This window comes from Dreissena polymorpha, chromosome 3 (genome assembly GCF_020536995.1).
Source record: "Dreissena polymorpha isolate Duluth1 chromosome 3, UMN_Dpol_1.0, whole genome shotgun sequence".
Taxonomy (NCBI): domain Eukaryota; kingdom Metazoa; phylum Mollusca; class Bivalvia; order Myida; family Dreissenidae; genus Dreissena; species Dreissena polymorpha.
The window spans coordinates 139642768-139656363 of record NC_068357.1 but is presented as its reverse complement, the minus strand read 5'-3'; the positions used below and the strand labels follow the sequence as shown (position 1 = coordinate 139656363).

At 34.5% G+C, this 13596-nt stretch overlaps 1 protein-coding gene across 1 annotated transcript; it reads left to right on the top strand.

The window, feature by feature from the left end:
• Positions 1–8383: 8383 nt before the first annotated feature.
• On the top strand, positions 8384–12113 carry LOC127874350 (contactin-5-like). The gene is made up of 6 exons (XM_052418601.1): positions 8384–8664; positions 9084–9377; positions 9945–10265; positions 10469–10582; positions 11539–11613; positions 11811–12113. Exons 2-6 carry the CDS (start codon positions 9119–9121, stop codon positions 11825–11827), a joined length of 786 nt encoding a protein of 261 aa, XP_052274561.1. The 5' UTR covers positions 8384–8664; positions 9084–9118; the 3' UTR covers positions 11828–12113.
• The last annotated feature ends 1483 nt before the right edge of the window (positions 12114–13596 follow it).

Sequence of the window (13596 nt, the reverse complement as noted above, 5' to 3'; positions counted from 1 at the left end):
ACTGAACATTAACCATGCTCTAATATAGCCATTATATGCATCTTTTGACGACTTTTAAAACCTAAAAATTATAAAGCGTTGCAACGCGAAACGATTGAATAATTTGGAGAGTTCTGTTTTCGTCGTTAAATTTTGTGAAACTACGAAGATTGCTTATATAAGGTATAAAATACGTCAAATCCTTACTCGGCGGATTAGCTCAGTAGGCTAGAGCGTTTTTACTTCAGGACTCTGGCAGGACTCCAGGGGTCACTGGTTCGAAACCTGCCCCAGGCAATGTTCTTTTCCTTTTTTAGTTTTTTTCTTGATTTTTTACTGGAGCTTTTATGATCCAATTTTTACATTTATCAATATAAAGCATTTAATGAATAAGTTAAAAAAATGCCAAAATCTGTGAAAAGGCCCCTTTAACACACGATAGCCGCCGAATATTGAAATATAGCTGCAGTTTCAAACAAAAATCTCCGTTCTCACAATTGGATGCTTAGAAATTTTTCTTGCTGATATTGATTATCATACGAAGAACCAGTATCGAATAACTAGCGTGTGCGTTAATGTATTCCTTTTTCAACCATTTTGTTTCTTTGAATAAATTGACTTTTACTTCTATGCTATTTACATTTCTGGCTCATATAGAAAAACAATGTGTAATCTTGAAATATTTGGATTGTCAAGACAAAATGTGTCGGTGGCGTTAACGAAAGCGTCTTTATTGGGCAATACCAACACATCATAATCGTCGTTTGTGAAGTTTTAATTAAGATTGTGCGGTAGATTGAGGACAGTGGTAGTATGATGAATTGCGAAAAAAGCAGATATCAATTTAACAGGCTTTACACTTAGCATTTTTTTAAACCTCTGTCCATGGTTCCTTTATAATGTCATAAAAATCTATGACGGTATAATGAATCCGATGAAACGTTGGAAAAACGTAATACCAAATTAGAATATATAATTTAGTAATTTCTTACCACAAAGCCTCTTTGTTAGTGGTAAGAAAGAACAAAACAATCAAAATACTGCTCGTAATGCAGTCTACAGTTCAAATACGTACATAACACTTGTACCGTGTTGGGTATCAGCTAACAGATGCGTGTCGTGTTCAGATGTGCATATATGAGACTTGGACACATTTCGTATTGTTGTTTTAGTTTTCAAGAAAGACGAGACCGATAAAGAATACTAAGAACATATAACGTTCACGCACAATGTGGAACCATTTTGCGGATGTGTCTTTTATTTCAGCAAAACAAAGTTGAATGCAAGAACATGGTTTTATGCGTTAGAGTTTTGAATACCCGTCTTGGTTTAATTCGGGAAACCAAGTGAAAAATTATTATGTATAGTAATATATTTGTTAGTTAATAGCTGTATCGTACATTCATGTTAAATTTGTTTTTACGATATCATCTTCAAAAATATTGCTTTCCAAAGGCTTACAGTTAACCAACAGATATTCAAAAATATTATGTCTTAACAATGTAACAAAGAAATACAATGACTGAAAATCAGTTTTCATTCCATGCATTTATTTATATTGCTGTAAGTATTGTATTCAAATAGATAGGTCGATTCATAAATTCCTCCAATTCATGCAGAGCATAACATATTTACACCATTCTTTTACAATAATCAGCATATGTATACTAGTCCATATATATACGTTTCAAATATGTTGTTTTCAAACATAAATATATGCCGTGGAAACTAAACATATTTCCTGAAATATTTAAACTTATATTATTATTAATGTTCTTGAACACTATTACACAACAAAGTATCTTGGATTGTATGTATATTTAAAATATATTCTCTTCTGTTCTATTATGGCTGCTTCGCTTTACAATACATCGCTGTATTTATTGACAAGATCGCTTTTCCATTATAAAAGATTCGATGTATTGTTGAGTTATAACATAGAGTTGTTCGTATTTGAATACCTATGAAATGATAATAAATGTTACCTTAGACGTTTACAATTTAGACCGTGTTCATTTTAGTACTGAAGTATATTTTAATGTCCCCCAGTCTATTGCTTTTGCCCTGTCTGTTTGTTGGTTTGTTGGTTTGTTTGCGTCAAACTTAAACATTGGCCATACTTTTGCAATCTTGAAGATAGAAACTTTATATTTGGCTTGCATGTGTATCTCATGGAGCTGCACATTTTGAGAGGTGAAAGGTCAAGGTCATTCACAAGAGTCAAAGGTTAAACATATGGTGAGACATGGTTTTTCATAAACTCATCTTGTTTAAACATTGTTTTTCAATCACCGAGCATCGTATGCATTAGAAGATATTTTTTAAATGACCATTGTGATATTTGATATATAATTAAAAGGTGTACATATTATTTTCAAAGTTTTAGCGCAGCGAATTAGAGGAAAATTATTTTAAATTGCATAAGAAAGTCTCCGGTAAGGGTCGCTCAGTGTATTGTAATGGCGAGTAATTATGCTCTTGGAATAGCCATTCGGCTTTGCGTAACTGGCCAGTGAACACGTGAATTTTTTCATTGTCTACGTTCACCTATGTATTTGGGAAATATGGCGGAGGAAAATTCGAATGACGATATACAAGCAAAATTAAATTTACTGTTTAGTGAAGAGGATGTTAAACTGTACAATAAAGAAAAGGACGTTACGTGGCGTTTTAAAGGTAGCAGAGTGCAGTTTGATTTCAACGAGGACATTGCAGACAGTCTCAAACAAATAGACTGGAGCATTGAGCATGGCAAAACGGGCTATTGTCGTGAGTTGGCGGCGGAAATTTTAACAATTGTAAAGTAACGCAACAGACTGATACGAATAGCAGACACGTCAGAGGGCGGCTGGGACACTGTGAAGCTGTATGAGTCCAATCCTGTGGTTGCGACAGCGCGGACGAAACAAACATCAACCGAGCTGAGAATAAAGCAGTAAAGAAGAAGAAAAACGCAACGACAGGCAAGTCGTATCTGATGACGGCATCGCGTTTCCACCCGTTTGCTTCTTCTCTCATGCGGGGGCTCTATGGCGGTGGTCGTAGTGGTCTTTTTCGAGATAGCAGACCATTTAACATCGGCGGACCCAGTAGTGCGAGTGCAACCGGTCCCTGAAGTTTTTTCGCCTGTGGAGAATTCCCACACTTCCGGCGAAACTGTCCATACGTCCTGAGAGGTCAAAACACACAAGCATCCACTTCCGGTTCTGGGGCCAAAGCAGCAGTCCCAAGCGCGAGAAATCAAAGACATTGAAAGATAAGTATAGTTATGATTATACTAAATTTACTTAAGACTTTGTGACAAAGACATTATTGTGCGAGGACGACTACGTGAAAATATTAAATTTTGGGAAAGTATTGGAACAAAAAATTATGTTCTTGGTGTTATAAAATCTGGTTATAAAATACCGTTTTACACAAAGCCACCAAGGCAGTTATTGAACAAAAATATATGTGCTAGCAGTAATACTGAATTTTTAGCCTGAAGTCATTCATAATGCGTTAGATTGAAATTCAAATTTAATTTGCGAGGAACATTCCTATGTTGTTAATCCGTTGACAGTTCAGAAAAAAGTAATGGAAAAATAGACTTATATTCGATTTAAGAGCCGTAAACAAACATTTATATAAACAAACTGTTAAATTTTATGATTTTAAAATGGCTTTGTCGTTTTTGAAAAAAAAAACTGATTTTTCATTGTGAAATTTGACATTACAAACGCTTATCATTTAATTGAAATTTTTAAACCACAAAGCGATTTTCTAGGATTTTCTTGGAAGGGGACGGACTTCAAGGTCCGCTACTTCCGGTTTCTAGTCGTACCGTTTATATTAAGTAGTGCTTGTTGGATTATTACAAAGCTTTGACGCCCTTTGATCAAGAAATTGCGAGGGTAAATCCGTACTTATGATTCTTGATGTCGGATTTGGTTGTTCAGATTCATACACAAACACTTTAGTTTTAGGCACTCAAGTAAAACAAGATTTACTTAGTTCAGGTTTTATTCCAAAAGCAGACAAATGCATTTGGATACAAGTTCCAGTTGTTCAGTTTTTGGGAGCTGGGCTTAATTCTTTTAAGGGTGAGATTCAGATTGCCGAGCATAGGAAAGTAAGGCATTTTGTACATTCTCTACATTGATTGAAGAATCTACATTATTTAGGTATATTTCCGTGAGAAAAATAGCCTGTTTTGTTGTTCAAATCATATCAATGCCCATTGTTATTGCAAATATCGCTCAAATCAAGACCAGGTACTTGAATTTTGATATCAATTCATCCAGTTATTTGAATTCTAAGATAGTAATAACAAAAGAAAGTGTTACGGAACTTCAGTTTTGGCAGGCAAATCTTTCTCAATTGAATATGAAGGATATTTGTAATTCACATAGGAAATTGTGTACTCCGTGGCTAGTCACGCAGGTTACGGTGGTTATGTAGTCGGTGCGATCAATAGCGTTTCGCATGGAATGTTGTCACCTGATGAAGGCACAAAAGTCTTCAACATGGAGGGAATTAACAGCTGTGTTTAGAGTACTATATTTTCTCAAACGCTTTCTTGTCCATCAGAGCATTAATTGGTTCTCTTATAATCAGTCTGTTGTGTCCATCGTTAAAAAGATTCCAGAAAACGATATTTGCAAGATTTGGCAATGAATATTTTCAATTTATGTTTCGCCAGTAACATTATTTTAGAGGTTGAGTGTGTCCCTTGAAATGACAGTTAACGGGGAGACTATTTGTCATAGATAGAGGACATTACTGATTGGGGGATATCAAACGAGTTACTGGCGTTGATAGTCGCAAAGTTTGGTGTGCCTACCATTGATTGGTTTGCAACGCATCACAACAGAAAGTTAGATCGTTTTTATTCCAGATTTGTTTACCCTGGTTCGAAAGGTATAGATGTATTTACTGCTAGAAGGTCTTTTGAGTTAGAATTATTTTTGCCACCTTTTTCTGTTATATCAAGTGTTGTGAACAGTATGGTGGTTGATAGAGCACGCGGTGTATTAGTTGTTCCGCAATGGACCTCTGTGATTTTTTGGACATTGTTATGTCCTAATGGACGTCTTATTCCTGGTGTTTTGGATGTTATTCATCTGCCATCTGACAGGCGATTCTATGTTCCATGTCAAAGTGGAAAGGGTATGTTTAATTTAAAAGTTGACATGCCTTCTTGTTACATGGATCTAAGGAAGTAAATAGGTTGTATTTTTTACACTTCGGTTATGGAGATTTAATAATGCGTATGAAATTGAGGCGTTTCCGGAGGTCTTGGCGGACAGGGTGGAGCTGCACCCAGGCACCTTGCGCAGATCAAGAGCAGAAAGTACATGTTTCAAATATGAAGGAGCATTTATTCGACGTAGAAATTGGGCTTTGCGCAAACAGTTAGGGAGTAGTGACATTTTGCTCGCTAAGGCTTTTCCAGTGGCGTTGTATTTAGAGTCTCTTTTACAAAGTGCTAAAACCCCTGCACCAGGTATATCTGCATTCTATATGATTAAATGGATGCAAAACTTATATGCTCGGGATTCTTCTACTGATTCTAAAATAGTAGCTTATGTTTTAGAGTCAGCAAAAAGAATTTTGTCAACGCAAACTAATAAAAAGGAATCCAAAACGTTGGAAATCTTATTCGCTATGTACAAACGTATTAACAAAGATAAGGATTTAATGTCTTAAAGAATAAGTGTCGCCAGTTTATTATGCTATACGGTGTTTATGAACAGTGCAGAATTACTACATATATAAGTATCTGATATTGTGTTTTAGGATACGTATATAATAATTTTTGTTGAGTCGAGTAAAACTTACAAGTATATAAATGGGTCATGGATACCAATCGCTAAATCGGGAACTGTTTTGTGTCCTTACACAAATTTACAGAAGTATATTAAATGGGCAAATTTAAAAGGAGACGGTTATATATTTTGCAATTTACCTAAGACCTAATCCAGTTTAAAACCAAGAAAAGTAATGAAATCTATGTCTCATATAAGCTTACGCGAACAGTTTAATAAGGCTTTTCAACCGCATGTGACAGATATTTTTAGCTTTGGTTTGGACTCTTTGAGATCAGGAGGAGCTACAGCTGCTGCAGACAGTGGTGTTAGAGATAAACTGTTTAAAAGACATGGTCAAACGGCTATTCCACGAGAAAAATAGCCAACTAACCAGTGAACAAGTTAATTTTCCTACTTTTTTATTGGATATACAATTTTACAAGTTTGCTCATGAAAATGATTATCTGCATGAATATAGACTGTTTTTTGTGTAAACTATATGGGCGTTAGTTCGTGTATGAGTTATGAAATCTATATCAAAATGTGAACTGTTCACATTTGTTTGTTGTTATACGTTATAAATGTGTCATCTGGTCGAGCGCATAGATACCAAAATACAAGTCGTATTTTCAATTTAAATCTTTGTGTGTGTTGTTTATTTAGGAGACGTATAAGGTCTATGGAAATCCTGTTTCCTTGTATACTGATTTATTGTCAGGACGTATTCTACAGGAAGCAAATGTTAAGACGATACTTATCATACAGAAAAGCGCTAGATGTTTCCAATGATTCAGACACATTGTTACATCACGTTTTACTGGACACTCATGACTTAAAGAGAAAGGTGATTTAACAAACTAAATTTCCTTGTAATAAATCAAATTAAACATGCATAATCACAATTATTAAAAATATTGAATATGTATGGAAGTTCATAAATTCAATCTGAATAATGAAATGCAATTTAAGATGGATATTATTTTTACATATAAAACTTATTGGTAATATGTTTTAAAATCATTATATATATATATATTATTTATGTTTCAATGAGTATGATTATTATTTAAACTAGTAATCATAAAAATGGTAGTTGTAACTTCATCCGTTGTTGTTGTTGTTATAACTGTTGTTGTGGTAGTTCTTGTTTTAGTGATGGCAGTAGTTATTGGTATAAGTATTACATGGAACAAAATTATATAATACAATGCCAGTGCATGTGTTAAATGCACCAGCCTTTCGTGCGATACGACTTAACATAATCGATGAGCCTGATACATCATACTCGTGCAAGGTTTCATGTATAATATACCATGTTCAATATATTATTCTTAAAAAAATCAAATTATGATTTGTGTATTCAATTATTTCACCCACATTAAAGTGATATTATGGGCATTTTTCACTGTTGAATTGAGCCGAAAAGAATTAACAGGTCAAAAGACTTAGTTAAAATGTGGTAACTGACCAATTATATACAACTCATCTTGCTACCAGTTGTTTATAAAATATATATATTATGTTCGATATTTTACATGACTCATCCAGTCCTCTAAGCCGAAATTATCCGTAAATCAAAATTGTGTCTTTGTGTCGTATGAACGAATCTGCATGAAAACTACATTTAGACTCACATCGTACATCGAATCATTTCTGTCGTCAGTAGTCGAAACGAAAGTACGTTTGATATTCAAATGCATTATTTTTCTCTTTCCGGGATATTGTTTTAGTATGTTGATGCTTCATTACCAAATATAAGTGTATATGAAGTGAAAACACCAAAAATAAACAACGGTTGCGATAAACACCTATATACTGTTAGATGGCCATAATATCACTTTAACTAGGGAACTTTTGATAACTTATGTTGTACTGAACGCGCTTGAAATGGTGACTTCATTTGCTTTTTCACAAAAGCGAACATGGTGCTTTAAACAGAATACCTTATAGGTTTTGAACACCGACAATTCTTTTGCAAGAGATAGCCTGAACCACTCTCAAATAAATTGTTCTGTATTAAACACTGTTCTAGAATTCTTTATATTTCAAGTAAAAAATTAGCATCATCCATATTGAGATATGACAAGTTCCGAACAAAGCATCGAAAACAAATATTTAAATGTAAGAGTATGTTGTATCTCACGTAAATGTGTCCGTCTTTATTTATATGCCGGTTCAAATCAATACAATAAAATAAAAGCTAGTTTAAGTATATGCTCATGCTGCTGTGTTTATTTATACTGACCGCGCGTGCAAAATTTGAAGTGCTAAATGTTATTCGGTAGCGCTTAACTGTTTAATTATTTGAAACTTAACAAGTTTTCTTTTAAATTAATATTTCTAATAAATAACTTTCAGATCAAATGTTTGTCAATGTGTGACGCTGAAGTTAAAATCGGTCTATAACTCCATATACTGGTTGATACACCGATAAAATTGTGATGTACGACGTCAAAACAAGAAAGCCACATACGAGTCACCATTCAGACAGCCGAAAACTGTATATGGGCCTGTTTGATTGGTCACTATTACACCATAGGGCCCTCTGTGTGTTTGTCTTTTTATAACTAATGTTTCTTTATAACCACAGCCGCCCAGGGGGAGGTGGTTGTGTGGCCGCCAGACAATGTATACAATGTTGTAGAAGGTCTGCAGTTACCCATCACTTGCAAAACCAGACAGGATATTGCTGTGACGGCCTTTCGCTGGTTCTTGAAAAAGCAAAGTTTTCGACGATCACTCGAGCCCCCTGTCATTCAGTATTATACATATACAGACTCAGAAAGTGGGGTTTTATTCAGACCATCTCGTGACCATCATTCATGGGAAATTTACTGCGAAGCGAAGATAAGACATGTGACGTACAAATCACAAGGGTCCACAATTAACGTATATTGTATGTATTACGTACATTCATTAAATTGAAGTGGTATACGTTTAACAATATGACATTATTAGAGTATGACAGTATACGGATATAATTAAACTCTATCTTCAAAACTGTTTTATAAAAACCTTTAATTTCAATAGACCCATCAAATGAATTGAGAAATTACGATTTGTAAATAAATACTTCGCTAGAGCCATGTATTCATAACATAAATCGAAACTGCTTGTACTATTTTTAGCGGGATAAGTTCTATATACGTAGAAGAAAATAACTAAGTTTTCCATTAAAATGCATATATGCCACATAAATTCCTAAAATGCAACTCACATTTAAAAAAAATGCAGTCACATAATTTTTATTCAATATCTTAATAAAAATTGAAAAATATCAATTTTATTCTATATGTACCTATTGTTACATTTAAGTTCCGCCCAGCGCTCCAACAATTTCACACAATGGCATGGTTATCAACGTTAAATATCTGAAATTCTTCAACGGAACGACAACAGAATTGGAATGTAACTGTTCGGGAAACCCGATGCCAACTTACCGCTGGGAACAGAATGGTATTGAATTGCTAAATCAAAATAGGATTGTATTGAATGGTGATACTTCAGACAAGGGAACCTACACGTGTGTTGCTGAGAATGTGATGGCGCCAACATATGGACCTATTCTGCCTGGACAATCAAACATGTCGCTGGATATAAACGTATTATGTATGTACAAACAGCGAATATAAATTTCACTATTGCACTGCCATGAATTTTAGATCCAACGACTTAGCCCATGTCTTTGTTCAACGTTTTATTAATAACAAAAAGCGTGATAATGGTCATAGAAGAAACAAACCTTAAATAAACGTGTCTGAGCGAAGGGAATGCAATTATTCGATGGGATATACAAACAAACATTTTGCATAAAAGCAACACGCTGTAACTGACTGGTATGCGACATTTGGACGCTCGAAAATAAACCTGCATCGCAAACAACAAAATGACTCTGATTTGTTGGGTTCAGGCAGACTTGTACGTCATAACAATCTTTAGAACTGCGAGTGTTGTGTACTCTTCATCACTGACTGTGGTGATTTTCTGGTTATGTCACTTTGCTTTATAAAATGCACGTATTTATTTTGTGATCGTAAATAGTATATAGTGTTTTTAAAAGTTGCCTTAAGAAAACATATAAAACTTTACACCATCATTATTTATATATATATCGCATTATCTGATGGTGTTATTTTATTATTTATAAAATAAACACTAAGGAAATTTGTATTGCAGATGAGCCTTCTGAACCTAAATTCATCATAAACGGTGCTCAAGTGGACAATGGAATTTTCACTGCTTTAAGAGGTAGCAACGTGCTAATTGAGTGTCAAAGCCATGGTAATCCAACTCCGTCGGTTTATGTGGGCCATGCATCCGCACTTCAGATTGGGGGACGACAACTCGTAAAGAACATCCAGGATGCTGACACAGGAGTCTATAGATGTGTGGCAGAGAATGTCATGACCCCGTCGTTTGGCCCAAACAAGACCGGACAATCGGAGAATTCAATTCTAATCAACATAAAGGATGAGGTCATGAAATCTGCATCGCCATGTATGTGTTCAGATTGGCGACCTTTGAAGTTTGCAATGATTTCATTTGCAAATGTTAATAATACTAAATATATCACTACTCAGATTCACATTTGCGTTATGTAAGATTATATGTAATTTTAATCATATTGTGTATATACTCAAAAAATGTTATGCAATTGAATTCATTTAACTAATAAATATTGATTACATATATTTGCACAGCACTTATTGGTGTCCTGTTACCACTCCTTGGCGCAGGTGTGAGCTTGTTACTGTTTCTAGTGACAGCTGCTGCCATAGTTTGGAGATGTAGAATGCGCTATAGAGGGAAGCAAGGTAATTATAATGAATAATCAAGAAAGAATATTGTTCGTTGTATGTCGATGTATAGGTTATTCCATGTGGTAGATCTGTATATGGCTCACACTATATAAGATTGATTAAACTCAAGAAATTTTTTAATGAGTGAACTATTACATGAAGTTAATTCAAAGATCAGCTCGATTCCTTAATCCTTCTTGTTTACAAGCTATTCGATATTAACATCAAATAGTAGAACCCCAGATTATCGCAATGAAACTCAGGACGAAACCGTTATAGAAGGTGTAAAAAGCCTAGTGAGGATTTATATGCAAATACTACATCGCATTGTTTGGCATTAATCATTATTATTGTTTAATGCTAACAATCAACAGAGTTTACTCATAAAAACGTTTCGCTATCGATGATCTGTCAGTAAGCTACCACGTGTTGTATACAAGTTAAGTGTACAGGACATTAAAGGCAGATATTGTACAAATCCTCAGATCAATGCAGCACACATTTAACTCATTTATGCCTAGCGTCTAGAAAAAAGGCCTTGGCAAACAGCGTAGACCCAGATGAGACGCCGCATAATGCGGCGTCTCATCAGGGTCTGCGCTGATTGCTTGAAGGAATTTCTGTAAGAAATATTCTAAATATAGAAATAAATATACTAGACATCCGTAATTTCGGAAATAAATTATATCTATGTCTGCTTACAATTTTTGCTTACAATAATACATATGCACATGAAATGCCTACTCCCATTAGAAATGCCTCTCCAAAAATGTTAGTATGCTGTACTATAACGAGATACAATGTACAATGCAATAGCTTGTAATACAAATATTTGAAACAAAAAAAATCACAAGAACCTGCTGTATAGTTGAAATGCATTTCTCACCCGTGACACACATGCATAGAATGTAATACCTCGTGCATTTGCTTGGACATATGACCGAATTTATGCAAATGTTGTGTATCCTTAGATGAAACAGTGGAGAACCCGATGTACATATCAGCTGATGACATTATAATAGATGAGATAGTAACACAAAAAGATGGTAATGCAGTTGCGTTATTGTTGTTAAGTTATTTATTGATTTAATATAAAACAACAAAATCTTAATGTTAAATGTATTTAATTGCTTAATGTTTTCTAGCAGAAATAAAGCGGTTATAACAAAAATACTTTCAATGATTAATTACATCCAACCCGTTCGAAAACATGTTCTGTATTATATTTTCTCATTTTACTCAGATACAGTGTCGATGTAATCCTCTGAAATGACAACTACTACTCTGAAGTTGAGGTAGAGTATTAATGCATATTAACATTGGACTATGAATATAGTATATTATCATCCGAACATCAGTGGAATATACAGATTGTGAAAAGAACAATTAATGACATTAAAAAATTATTAAATGGGTACACTCGTATTGTTGAGTGAATGGATCGCTGTAATACAATAGCATCATCCCACACGATTGTATGTGTTTTACATGTTTATTATTTTGTTATCATGGTGTTTGTATATTTTCATGTATGACCTGCATAGATTGATATGAATAAAATATGACTAGTCGTATCTTTTTCACGTTTTTGTATTTTAAAAGTTCATGCGATTGTTGTGGGGTTGTTTTAATATTGATCAATAAATTGAATATTTGCAGTGTTAAGACATGTTTTAGCATGTACCAAATGTTTATACCATAACAATCTTTAATAGTTTAATGACTGATATAAATTAGCGTGTGTACGGAAAATTATTAATTAACTTTATAATATAAGACGAGAATGTGTTCAATTTGTTCGGACCATACAAGTTGAGCCTCGCCAATAAAGCTCGAAACTCGCCTTATACGAGAAAAAGTCGGCCAATATAGAAAAAACACGGCCAATACGGGGAAAGGTCGGCAAATACGAGATGCAGCCAATCAGAAATCAGGAAAAACTCGGCCTTATATGAGAATCTAAAATTCGACAATTTTGAACGCCATTTTGAAGTTGTATGCTTAGTTTTGGTGCAAAAGTTTAAATCTTTAAAAATATAATATTGCAGTTTACCGAAAGGCTCGCGACAACAATTAGTTATTTCATCCCTTTATTGGCTACATCACTTTTAACAGTTATAAATTATTATTATTGTCTGTCTTCGGTTTTGCGTTTCCTTCAATTGATAAAACGCCGCGCTCATAAAACGTACGTTAACTTTTTAAAAAATCCACATAATAACGCCCAGGCATACATGCAGTTGACAGCACGATTTAGCACGATTACGAATAGTCCGCTCTCTTATCCGCTTCGGCATTTGAAAATATCCAATTCATTGTCTTTCCGGCAACGCGGATGAATCAATAATATAATACACATCAGCCTGTAAAACCTGTAATTCGAAAGTGACATTCAAGCTTTTCTTGCTGAATAATATTATAAAGTTAATTAATAAAATTGTCATTATTTAGTTGAATTCATATTGGCTTTCTTATTGAGCTTCAGACAGCCGTTTTGTCCTTCGGCCGGCGGCCTCAGGGCAATACGGCTGTATTCAGCTCAATAACAAAGCCAATATGAATTCAACTAGTTAATAACATTATAGTAATAATGTCAAGAAGAAATCTTTGTCACAGAGGAAGACGCGAATGGGGACGCCGAGATATCTGGTGTACGAACTGGTCCAAAACTATTCTAAACCGTCCGGGACGGTTTACTAAACTATATCGGACAGTTGCATAATTTTGAACCGCTCGTGCGTCTGTAAACCGTACCGGGCGATTTATTTTGTGGATAACAAACCGTCCGATACAGTTTTGGAAACCGTCCGGGACGGTTTCCTGGCGTAAATTATAGTACGGCATAGGTTTTGAAGAGGAGTCAATAAAAAAAAAAGTATTTCTTTAACAAATTCAGAACATTTTAAATCTCCGGCTTTGCTTGTGGTATTTTTGTCAATTGCTTACTTGAAAAAGTATTATTCAGTCTATTAAACCTGTTCGGTTTAAAAGCTGCTTCCTTCTATGTATCAAAAATGCACTGTTAAAGA